At 38.4% G+C, this 12,989-nt stretch overlaps 1 protein-coding gene across 1 annotated transcript in view; it reads left to right on the forward strand.

Annotated features, from left to right (window-relative positions):
- The window catches only part of CDK19 (cyclin dependent kinase 19), a 121,069-nt gene that overhangs the window by 48,399 nt on the left and 59,681 nt on the right, over positions 1 to 12,989 (forward strand). The window contains exon 4 of the mRNA XM_035321388.1: positions 7,707 to 7,847. Within this exon, the coding sequence (XP_035177279.1) occupies positions 7,707 to 7,847 (141 nt within the window). The remainder of the gene's footprint in view (positions 1 to 7,706; positions 7,848 to 12,989) is intronic.

Consider the following 12,989-nt stretch of genomic DNA (forward strand, 5'->3'; position numbering starts at 1 on the left):
CCCCCCCCCCCCCCCCCCCCCTTTGTGGAAATCTGTGTTGTAATTCAGAATAATTCAAAAAAAAATTTAACTCCTTCTGAAAACTATTGACACGTCTATCATGGTAAAATGTGTTGAATGTGTTTTATAGCTGTAAAAACACTGCTGGTTCTTAATAAGTGATTAAATTATTAAAAAGTATTTGATATTGAGTGTGATCATACATTTGCTATCTAAGACCAGTTAAACAATGATCTGGGTGTTTTTAGGTTTTGTTGAATGTTTATATCTTATTAGATTCTAGTGAACTCTAAGAAGTAACTATTTAATAGCAAGTATCACTGAGAAACTAAAAATTCAGCTCAAAGCTATCTTTGATAATAATATAAATATATAGGCAGACTGGTTTTGTGCTATATGGAATACTTGTTGCATATATATTCCACTTTTTTAAAATTTAGGATGGGGGTAGTCATGTATACTTAAATTTAGGGTAAGGGTAGTCATGTGTACTTAAAAAAAAATCAAGTAATGAAAATGAGAAAATACTCCTGTATATGAATTTCATAACACTCTGCCTTGCTCAATATCTGAAAAATATACTTTAAAAACTGAAATTATGTTCTTGTATACTAAATGAAATTGTGAGGGTGTTGCATACTGATTTGTGCCATAACCTTGCAAATTTGTTTAATCATATGAATGTTTTCTAATAGATCTGAGGTTTTAAGTCTTCAGATCTGGTGCAATCAGTTATAGCTCTTAACTTCTTTTAGGCTTCAGTTTAGCTTTTAATCATGAGAATAATCCAAATGCTAATCAATCACCAATACTGTTATTTACTTGAAGAAAGATTTCTTAGTGTCACAATTTAATTTTTCTCTTCTAATTTCTTGTAGTCATGTTTATATTTTTAATTCAGTCCCAGTCCATTAGGTGATTCTCTGTACAGTCTTCCATCGTGTACATATTTACCAATACAGGATCCTGGTAGAAGAGGGAAGAATATAAGATTTACTGAAGGGAGTGGCTTGGAATAGTTTTTGATTGTTTTAAAGTTCTAATTTCAATTGTCAGCCATTACTACAGAAGGTTCTCTTTATACCATGATTTATCCTTTCCAATTATAGTAGGTAGGGTGTTTTTTGACACAAAAGGGATAGCTGGACTTAGCGACAGCAACACCATTCCTTGTTGATAGCTGTCTGGTCTGAGAATGCACTTGTCATATCACAAGACTTAGTCTATTTCTCTGGCTTTTTCTGCTAAAGCTGTAGGGAGTTGAGGGTAGTTCATGTTTAATAGTAGCGGGAATATTCGGTATTTCAGATATATACTGAAAAGATAATTGAATCCTGACTTCTTAAGATTATTATATGGACTTTTTTTTAACATGTTTAGTTCTTGAAGATCTAGAACTAGAGACTCCTCTGAAACCTGGGAAAGTGATACTGAATCTGTTTTATGTTCACGTTTACTCTCTGCTTCAAAGTTTAGGTATTTAGAGTAAGTAAGGTTTAGCAAAACTTAATGTATTAAAGCTCCTTAAAAATTACTTAAAATGTTGACCTCTTTTCACTTTTGTCAGGCACTGTGGTTAATGGGACACTAAAGAAGGTACTTGAGAATGACTGCAGAACAGCATTGTTTAGAGAGAGGGTGCTGAAGCTTATTTTTTTTTCTCCTCCCCTTTCTAAGGACCACTGTGTGATGTTTTAATGCACCCCAAATTGGAAACTTAAGCTCTGTAGAAATACTTCTACCCACTTTTGTTTTGAGATTATTTTAGTTTGCTTGTGATATACCCTGGACAGATTTTTTTGTCTAAACTTTGGTGTCTGAAATTAGTTCTAAGCTTAGGCTTCTGAAGGTGTTTTTGCAACAAGAAATGTTACTCAGGTTAAATGACTCTCTTTGCTTCATGTTTTTTAAATTTGTGCAAACAATGCATGCTTAGTTTTTGTACCACTTCTAGATTTTATTTTCCCATATCCTTTTAAGTGCTTTAACACATAACAATGCTAATCACCTTCATTTCAGTATTGATTGCTGAAGAGAGGCTTAAAGTGAGACTTGAAGCCTTATATTCTAAACCTTTTTTCTTGACCCTGGCACAGATTTAATGTGTCTGTAACCTCCACTGCTTTATTTGTAAAGCCTAATTTTACTTTTTATGGGTGCATTGGAATTGTCTGACATGCTTGTGTTTTAAGATTAAAAGTTGGATGAGGATTTGGATAGAAAGAAGAGCTTTGAAGTGTGGGAGCAGGCAGACAATTTACATCAGCGGGGAGAAGCATCTGCGTGGACGAGATAAAATTTCATTTTGATGGAAATGCATGTAGTTTTAAAACAAGAATTTATTTGAGCAGGAGAACTCAAGAAATCAGTTCTTCTAGGGAGTTGTGTCTTGAGGTCAAGCTCCTGTATGGATCATCTCATGTCTCTTGAGGTGACAGCTTGTATTGTAATTTCTTTTAGTAAGACATATATGAAATGTCTCCTTCAGGGACTCGCTTCCATGAAAACTTTCTAGGTCTAACTTTGTTTTAACCACTGTCATACTGAACAGCAGTTCTTGAAATCAGGAATGGGATGAAACAAACATAGTGTGTTTGTATCAGCTTGACTTTCTTACAAGGAGTATGAAATTAGGGTCTTTCTGAATGCTCACTTAACTACTTGATGTAAATACTAAGGATTTTCATGGAACAGACTAATTTAATTTGGTCTATATTATCTTGCATTCTGTTTACATTACTTACAGTGGAAGCTTTAGAAAATGTATGTAGCTCCTCATGAGCCAATTTTTGAGCCAATTTTTGAGCCAATTTCAACACTTTGGGCAACACAGAAGCACATGAACTACTGGATTGAATACTGTTCCATGAGTTGCAACCATATTTTCATTCAGAATGCTTAATTATATTTAATTTCTTTGACTATTGCCATTTATATGGTCTTGGATTTGCTAAAGTTAAGATGGTCTTGCCAGGCACATCTCCCTGCTGTAACAAAAATCAGCAGAATTGCTCAGGTTAAAATTCCCTTTTAGTATAGTTGTGGTCTAATAGCATCTTTGGCTATGCGCCTGACCTGCCTGATCTGAGAAACTCTTGTCAAATTATGACAATTCATTTATTTCTGTTGTAGTGCTCTTATTTTTCATTTTCAATTTTTATATGAGGAACATTTTCCTACAACAATGGTAGGGGCTATACAGATATATTTCTGAAGCTATAAATAAATGAGTCATGAGTAAAAGCTTGGGCTTGTTGCCACCAGTAGAAAAGATGCCATTGAGTAATGGTACTGGTTTCCCCTTCTGTTTCTTAAAGCAGCATTAAAATTGCTGTTTAGTGCTGCTTGTGTGTAACACTCTTTAAAATATGTATGTTTGGGTAGTTGCATACAAGAAATTTGGAGAACTATTTTTTTTTCACAAACCCTTTGAGAACTGGCCATGATCACAATCACTGTGTATACACATTCCAGTGACATGGGGCAAACACAGTTTTTCAATTCCCTTTACTATATGGCCCTGTAGTATGTTTTTAGTTTAGATTTGAGAACTGAGCAGGAATTAAACTGTGATGGGGTGAAGTTAGCTCTTGTGACTAACATAAACTTGTTTATATCAGAGTAAGTATGCAACAATTTTTATTTACTTCTGTAGGAAACTTAATTTTATTTAATGGTGATATTGCTTGCTTTAAAGCAGAACTATCAGTTTTAATTCTCCTCTGAAATTCCAAAATATGTACAGTAGGCATTGGCTTAAGCATAGAAATGTCCAGATAGCCCTGTTTGGATAGAGCTATGTTATCTTTGTATTATTAATTTTGAATGTCTTGGTGCTGTCAGAGTTGTGGTGTTTTTGACATTTGTTTCCCCTCTGCATTGTACTTGAGGATAGGAAATTTTGAAGGTGATGTAAACCTGTTCCATGGGATGTCTCTCTAGACATCACATGAGCCATTTGTTGTGTGTGGTTCCGGCAGAGCAGCGGCCCTCTTCATGCTGAGGCACCTAGGGACAGGGGGCTGTCCATAGCTGTGAGCAAGAGTTTTCGTAATTCTTTTGCAAGAAAAGCCAAAGTTCACAGCCAGCAACATGCAGGGCTTTTAATCGTAGAACCACAGAATATCACAAGTTAGAAGCGGACCCACAAGCATCATCCATTCCAACTCCTGGCTCCACACAGGACCACCCAAAAATCAGACTATGCCTGAGGCTCAGTGCCGTGACCACTGCCCAGGGGAGCCTGTCCCAGTGCCCGACCACCCTCTGGGTGCAGAACCTTTCCCTAACCCCCAGTCTGACCTTCCCCTGTCCCAGCTCCATGCTGTGCCCTCGGGTCCTGTCGCTGTCCCCAGAGAGCAGAGCTCAGCGCCTGCCCCTCCGCTCCCCTCGTGAGGGAGCTGCAGGCCGCCATGAGGCCTCCTCTCAGCCTGCTCTGCTCTGGGCTGCACACGCCAAGGGGCCTCAGCTGCTCCTCATACATCTTGCCCTTCATACCCTTCATCATCTTCATAGCCCTCCTGTGGACAATCTCTAATGGTTTTATGTCCTTATATTGTGACACCCAGAACTGCACCCAGTGCTCAAGGTGAGGCTGCACCAGTGCAGAGCAGAGCAGGACAATCCTTTATCTTGACCAGCTGGCAGTGCTGTGCCTGATGCACCCCAGGTTACGTCTGGCCCTCCGAGGCTGCTAGGACACACTGCTGGCTCATGTTCAACTCACTGCTGACCAGAGCCCTCAGCTTCCTTTTTCCAGGGATGCTCTCCAGCCTCTCATCCCCCAGTGTGGATGTGTAGCTGCAGTTGTCCTGTCCTAGGTGCAGAATCCATCTGTTGCTGTTGTTGAACTTCTCATGGTTGGTGATAGCTCAGCTCTCTAATGTGTCAAGATCTCTTTGCAAGGCCTCTCTGCCCTTGAGGGAGTCAACAGCTCCTCCTAATTGAGAATTATCTCCAGAGTTACTTAGTATGTGTTCAAGTCCTGCATCCAGATCATTTCTGAAAACACTGAAGAGAACTGACCCCAAATTGGAACCCTGAGGAACCCCCTAAATGGCAGTGCTCTGAGGACTGAGAGAAACAAGATCACTTCAGTAGCTGAGCTGAAAGCAGACAGAAAGGAGCATGCTTTCTTAGCCTTTGACTGGCACAAACCAGCACATGAGCAAAACGATGTAGGATATATCTAGGTGGTATGTGACAGTGCAGAAAGAGCAAGTTCGTCCTTTCCATGTTATGAAGTGGTAGCTTGAGCTAGAAAGTCCGGTTGAAAGGCAGAGTACTTCACCTTAGCTCTACATTGATACAGCTGTGCTAGCTCTGGTTTAGAGAGGTACCTCACATTCAACGTAAGGGTGGATACCTGCCTCAAAAGTTCATGTAGGCATGCTCATGGAACAGCAGAAAAAGAGGAAACCTTCCCATCCTGTACCCTCACAAAAGTCTTGCTCCAGTGGGTGGTCCTGGCATGCTACTAGTTACTTCATTAATAAATAGCATCCTGTTCCTTTGCGGCTCTCCCATGACTTATAAAGTATTAGTGCTTTAATATTTCAAGGGACAAAGCCTTCGGCAGGGTTCTTAGTTCATTTGAAAAATGCTGGCAGCAACATGAGAGGGCAGGGACAGAAAGCAGGGGGGCCACTTAGTGCCTTTGCACACAGGGGATGCAGCTGAGCTAGCTCTACTGGGGCTGGAATGGTAGAGTTCCTTCTGAAAGTACCAGGTGTTGATTTAGTCATGTTGTGACCTAGGAGAACCTTTGCAGTTCCATTTTCTGTATTCCTGTATTATGGTTTTTGTGGATTCTAGTTAGTTTTTAAATAGGCATAAAAATCCATTTTAGTGGTTGCATGTGCTTTGAAAAAAGGGCTGAGCTTGGTTTAGGGGTCTATGTGTTGTATGTAACCCTTGCCTTTTGGTGTTCTTGTATTTTTTTTTTTTAATACTGTGTATTAATAAAGATATTAATTTTGGATGTTAGAGTATGGTTACTGCTTTTTAAATCATACTGTAATTATCCATGAAGGTTATTATCTTGTGAGCATTGTACAGTACTGGAAGGTAGGGGCTCCCAGTAGAAAACTTAACACAAGATCATTTTGTGACATGACAGCAAGAAAACTTTTCTGGGGAAATAATTCCTTAAAGCTTTCCACTTACTTTTCAGAGTGATTGCACAATTACAGAATCAGGTACTGAGAGCTTTGTTTGTTTGCTGGTTCTGATACATACATATAAATCTAATAATCTTGTAGACTTCTTTCAAACTTTCTTTTAATATCCCTACAGCCACAGCTGTGTTACATGTAGCACTGAAAGGATCAGTGGAAACTTTAATGTTAATAGGGACTAAACAGTTTGTTTACTTTTTTAAAAAATTTCTCTTATAGTATATTATCTACACATTTGCCAAGTGCTGTTTAACAGACTGAAGCGTTAAGAATGGCTGAAGTTCAGTGAAAGCCAGAGGTGACATTAACCATGGGGAAACATTAACCTGTAACCATTTTCCTTGGGATCGTTAGTGACAGATGTAATGGAGGGTGGTGCTGGAGGGAGCAGAGGTCTAATGAAAGCACAGCCATTGGCTATCTCTTACACTTGGAGGGGGATGATCTTGAGCTAGACAAATCCTATTTTAAAATTGGGTAATCAGTAGTCTTGTTGCTGTACAGATTAGCATTCTGAATCGCTTTCATTAAAAATGCAGACTGCCTTTGCAACTTCTGTCTCACAAAAAGCACATAATTGGAAACTATTTTGTTATCTGTGATGCTTCTTTTAAACTCCTTGAAAAAGGGTGCATATTTTTTCATCTGAATGAATAGATTTCGTTGTTTGCTTAATGTTGAGATTGCATAGCCCCTTGAGTAGCGTCCCCTCACCTGAGATTGAACAGGTAGAAGGGCCTCACCCCACTTGTTATACAGTGCAGCAAAACCAAAACTAACCCATCATCTCCATGTTGATCTTACAATAAATATTAATTAGTTTATGAATATTTCATGATCTCTCAGCAGTCTTTTCATTATCTTTTTTCATTCTTTCAACTGACTAATGCTAGGGTCCCTTTTTGCATTCCATGGTTTCAAGTGCTATTTGTCCTCTCGTGGACTGACTAACTTCTGTAACCCAGGAATGACTTGCTTGTCATTATCAGTGAAGTCCATGGCCAAAACTTGGAAGTGAGAATGTGACCGGTTTTAGATGTTGTCACATAGTCTCACCCTAATGATGTGAGATTTTGTTTCATCTTTCTCTTGTGCGTTCTGATTTGGGGGGGAATGCTAATGTGTCGTGGTAGGTACCCTGTCCTGGGTGTTTTTGGAGAGTAGGGAAGGGGGTGAAAGCATAGAGCACAATCATCTTTGCAGTATATGCTGCTGGTTTAGAAGCTTCTGATCCAGCGATGATGTGGGTAAGAGGATCCCAATGGGTAGGAGGGAGGGAGGAGAATGTCCAAGAAATTTTACTGGAGGTAAGTAGCCAGTCTTCAGATGTTATCAAAAGCTTGACAGCTATTTTTAAAGCAACTTGGAAGATAAAAACAATTTAAGAAAACTGGAAGTACATCACTATTATTTTTAATTGCAAATTTCAACAAACTTTGTATTTCATTTCATTATTTAGTGTTACTATTTAAATAATAAAAAAGTTTTGTTATCTAACAAGCTTCATGTTTTTACTTGTTTTATTTCTAGCATATTATCAAGTTTCACCGTGCCTCAAAAGCAAACAAAAAGCCCATGCAGTTGCCAAGATCTATGGTTAAATCACTACTCTACCAGATCCTTGATGGAATCCATTACCTCCATGCAAACTGGGTGCTTCACAGAGATCTGGTAAGTGTTGCATGCTTTACCTGGCTAAGAAAGTTTCACGTGCCTGTCATTGGGTAGGAAGAGACAAGTCCCCATTAGTAATCTTGCATATCGATCCGTACAGTTCTTCCTGTTATTGTTGTGGGAGACCAATGGAGATTTTAAACATGAAAACAAACTATGTTTTTACATTGTTCTTGTCTGAGTCATCTGAGCCCGGACAATGATGCTAGATCCGGTAAAAGGGTTGCATATATCAATATCCAAAAACAGTACATGAGCCAGCTGGTATACATTCGCTGAACTTTCATATAGGTTTGTGAGCTACTTAGAAAAGGCATTTAGGAAAGTGATTGATACTCTTGTACATTGTTTGGCTTACGTGCAAGTTACCATAAAAGCTAGTGAAAGAGTAGTTTTTCATGGAGTATTTCTTTTCCATGTGATATTTTTTTCTGACCGTGGGAAGAGACTTTTGAAAGAGTTGTCATCTTAGAAATTTCTCATGACCTGAAGTGGCTCTTTAAGTTGATTGCAGATTGCAAGGGCAGCCAGTTGCCCTGTCTTAGTTATCCTTTTCCCTTAAATTTCCCACCACTCCTAATACTTAAGCGAGTTGCTCTCAGTGGTTACAAAAAGAAGAATATACATATGGGTAAAGTGTCTGCTGCCACTTACATTATAACTAGAATTTTTGGTGTGAGACAAACAGCATGGTGGTTAATACGATAAATCTGTTAGTAGTTATGCTGCATTGGTAGAGTAAGATCAGTAGTAGGTATGGTGAGAAACAGAGTGTAATCTGTGTGTGAAGCCACTGTCTTTACTTGGTTGGATATTTCCCAGTTACCTTGCTAAATCAAACCAGGGATGCATGTCCAGGAGCTTATCACTGTTATAGTTCAGTAAGTAGACATAAAGTGCTCTCAAGTCTTTTAATAATAATTAAGGGGCTTAGTTTCATTTTTGGATGCAGATGGAATGTTTTCTTAAAAGGTATGAATAAGTTAAGTCAGCCCTGCAATGGAAGCTACAGGTGTCTTCTGAAATAAATTTTATTTAATTTTAGTCATAATACCTGGTAACAGTGGCCAGAACTGGGGCTTAGGTTTTGGTATGGATCATTTTTTACCTCGTTCTGTGGGACTTGTTGTTGATCTTTCTGTTAAATTCCAGATGTTAGTATATTTGTAGGCTTTTTTTTTCCTTTGGAAGAGTAGCCATGAGCAAAAGCAGGAAGCAAGTACATCTTTGACTCTCATGCTACAATTATTACTTTCCTAAGGAGACGGCTGCTGTTTTGCCTGAATTCTGAAATGTAAGATATAGTTAAAAGGAACACCTGAAAAGTCTATTCAGCTATGTGTAAGGGACACATACGTATTCATGGAGCTATTAAGTATATATGCAGTCATATGCCATACATGAACTTGTTATCTTGACAGGAAATACAAGATGGTATTTAGGATAACAACAACAAATACCCTAGAGAATTTTCTTTTAAGTGTTTGTATTTCCAGCCCACAACACCAGGTGTTTTGCATGAACAGTGCTGCTACTTTACAGGTTGTATTGGTTGTTGTTGTTTATAGCAAAGCTGGTGCGTACTATCTCTCACTTTTCTCTTCGAACTTTGGGAATTAAGGGCTGCTTTTATGAAAAAGACCATTTTTCACGTCATTGGAATGACTTGGCTGATGTTATATTTGCTAAGGGAGAAGAATAGACATTTGTGAAGTCTAATGTGTTCTTGTTATGTAAATAAGTTTAAGCTAATTCTTGTTTACTTCAGTGAGAGAAAGGAAAACAATGAAAATTGCTTTGGTACATTGGTGATTTAAAGGTATATTCACAATCATTACCTTTTTTAAAATTATTGCAGATCTCTGAAGAATTCAGGTATTTCAAATTGTTGGTTTGTATCTTGAACACCAACAAAGTGATGGTATTCTGCATGTGTCATGCCTGCTCTTGAAATTAGTATTAATACAATCAGTTAGCAATCAATTTAAAGTCAACAAAATAAATTTTTTATATATGTATGATTTGGGCTCATACACTCATACCTGTGATTTTTACTTCTAAGAATCATACCTCAGGTCCGATTAGGTTCAGCTTCTTGTGTAATAACAAGAACTAAATCTCCAGTGTCGTCTTAAGACAAAGTACTCATCTGATGCTTTTTCCCTTAGCTCCTTTAGTTTACTTCCATGGGAAAAATATTTTTATATTTTATGTAAGCCAATATTTTGCATCAAGACACCTTGTACTTTCCTGGTTTAATGTAACTCTGTTCCTACTATTTTTAGTATGTGTTTGGATGTAGACCAAAGTTGGTGACATCCGTAAAAGTCATGTTATGCTTCTTTCATTGCTTTTTTTTGGTTTGAAAATTAGGTTCTAAGAACATATAATATTAGTTAAATTCTCCTCGGCCACAGAAATGACCTTTTATTTAACAAGTGTTGCAATAAGAAAAACAAACATTGAGAGGTTAGGTACTTGCTTGGAGGTATTTGAAGAACAGGGCTTAAATCTTAATTTGGTGTGTTTTAAACCAAAAGATGTTTTAAAGAAGATAGAACACCAAATGTGCCTTTTAAAATATCTCATCCTCAATGGATCCATGTTGTTAAATACCTTAAAACTGTTACCCCAAAGTTATTTTTCAGATCAGCAGTAGCCAGCAAAATTGTTATAGCGTGATAATGCATGTGAACAATGTGAATTTGCAGACCTGCAGTACGTATCATCACATCCTTGGGCTGAGCTAAGGGATAGTTTCTACCACAAGGAGACAGTCTCAGTCTCCTCTTCAATACCACCAAGGCATTACCACCCATTTTAATTAGCTGGTGGATGACACTCGTCTAACTCACGGTAAGCTCATTCAGGGAGTTAAATGCAGAGAAAGTACTCACTTTTCTCCTGAAGCATGAATTTTCCGTGGGGTTAACTCCCTGAACAATCTTACTGGGAGGTGGGATGTGTGCCGGAGCTGGTTGGTGTAAAAGCAGCATGAGGTTGCAGACAGTGGCAGAAAGGAGAACAGGTTGTTCTGGCATCACCTACCATTAAATCAGATCAATTTATTGCTGAAATGCACTTTTTAAACTTAGGTAAAAGTGCAAGTGTGTTTAAAAGATCTAGTAGACACAAATTTAGAATTGCAACTGAACCTTTAATCTCTTCTGGTGTAAGGTTTATATCAGATTATACTGTCAACACAAGTCCAAATTCAGGAAAGCACCCAAACTGAGGCAAATTATAGTACCAGATAAGCTTGTACTCAGACTTCTAGAAATATGAAAATGTTGTGTGTAGTTTAATTTCTAGTGCGTAGTTATGCGTTGTGCATAGCTTAATTTCTTGTAATGTCAGGGATATTTTGTTTCTGCTTTCCTCATCCTGAAAGTAGCTGAAAGGTGCTAGATGGCTTTTAGGTGTATTTTTTTCACTAGGCTGTTAAACTCTGTCATTTTAAAAATACTTGGCAGTAACACTCTGTACTGCAAGATTCAAATCAGAGCAGGATATGGGACAGGAGCGTTTGGGTTTCTGATTGGTTTGGGTAGCACGTTTTCAGTTTATTCACCGTGGAATTGATGTAAGTCTATAAAAACACATACATTTGCTGTCCTCTCAAGTCACCTGGAATGGTGTTTTGTTACTGGATTGCGTATTATTGGGCAAAGATAATTTTGTATTTTCCTGCTCCACAGAGGCATCTGCAAATGGAGATCTTCCATGTACCGTTCACAGTGTGGGTTCATGTAAACAAAAGAAAGGAATTTGGCAGTTTTTCTTGTGTTAATAACCTTTGGTAGATGGTGTTAGTTGCTTATGGATAAAAACAGGCAGAGACTGTTTCCCTTAGAACTTGATAAAAGTCATTTCTATTTGTAATAGGATGTATCCTCCTGGAGGGGGATGTTACCTACAAGGTGTTTTAAGTGCACAGAAACCATACTGAGGAATTCATTTAAGATTCTGCTTATGTCCTTGAGCATGTCTGTAGAATAATGCCTAATGTTATTAAAAGTACTGGTTGAAAACAAATGTTGGAAATTAAGCTTTACAGAGAAACAGGGATTTTTTTTTCTCTGCCAAGGTTGCATTAAATAGTTGCTTTCAGTATTCTGAAATTGGAAACTTGCTCACTGGGAACTTGCTTGTTCTAATAGACCTGTAAACTAACTTGACAAAATGAGCCACCCTCCTGAAGTGTTTTTATGATTCTATTAAATACTTGTTGACTAATAGCTTCCCAGCTTTTCTCGTTTGCCGCTCTACAGCTTTAGAATGTTTAAATTGACACCATGTGTCATTTTACAATTAAGGAGATGCACTTATGGCAAAAAAATCTTAAAATAGATGGAACAAAGCGATATGGGTGAAAAGGCTCCACAATTGACACGCCTGCAGACTCGCAGTTCTGATTTGCATGGAGAGGGCAGAGTCAACATGTTCTGACAAAAGGTGTCCGTGAGTTGTAACATTGCAGAGATTTGAAACATTCCATTTCATTCTAATCGTTTGTGTTATTCCTCTTAGGAAAAGATGTAGGTGTTTAAAGCACGAGGCAGCGTGGATTCTAGACAAGGTGGTTCCCTCAGCTCTTTGATGTACAAGTTGCTGTTGATGCAGCAGGAGGCCGTGCTGCCTCTGCTCCTTTCTGCTCCCCTGTGCTCCTCTTCCAAGCCGGGGGTTGCAAAACCAACCTATGTTAAAACGGGACTCACAAAGAAAGTGTTGGTCTGTATGTGAGTGCATTCCCTGATCTGGTTCAGCATGCAATTACACAAATGCTGGTGTAAGATGGATATATGGGCAAGGTGTTTTGTGTGTGGGAACCAAGTGGACCAAGTTACGGGGCGTAAGGGGAGGGGAGACTTGTATCTTCAGTGTCATTGTTGTATTTCGCTGGCAGCGTTACATGTATGATCTATAATCCTCCTCCTCCGTCATGATTTTGATACCTGTAAATTTCCTGGTTCCTTTTGGCTAGTGGAAACGAGCATCAGAAATATCTCAACATATTGATGTTATCCATCAGAAATGTGAGACTGGGGGTTTTGAATTGTGTTTTGTGAGGAATCTAGTTACAGCTGTTGGAAGTCATATTTTTGCCAGTGACAGAAAGCAGAGGGAACCTTTATCTTG

Source organism: Oxyura jamaicensis, chromosome 3, assembly GCF_011077185.1.
Source record: "Oxyura jamaicensis isolate SHBP4307 breed ruddy duck chromosome 3, BPBGC_Ojam_1.0, whole genome shotgun sequence".
Lineage (NCBI taxonomy): Eukaryota > Metazoa > Chordata > Aves > Anseriformes > Anatidae > Oxyura > Oxyura jamaicensis.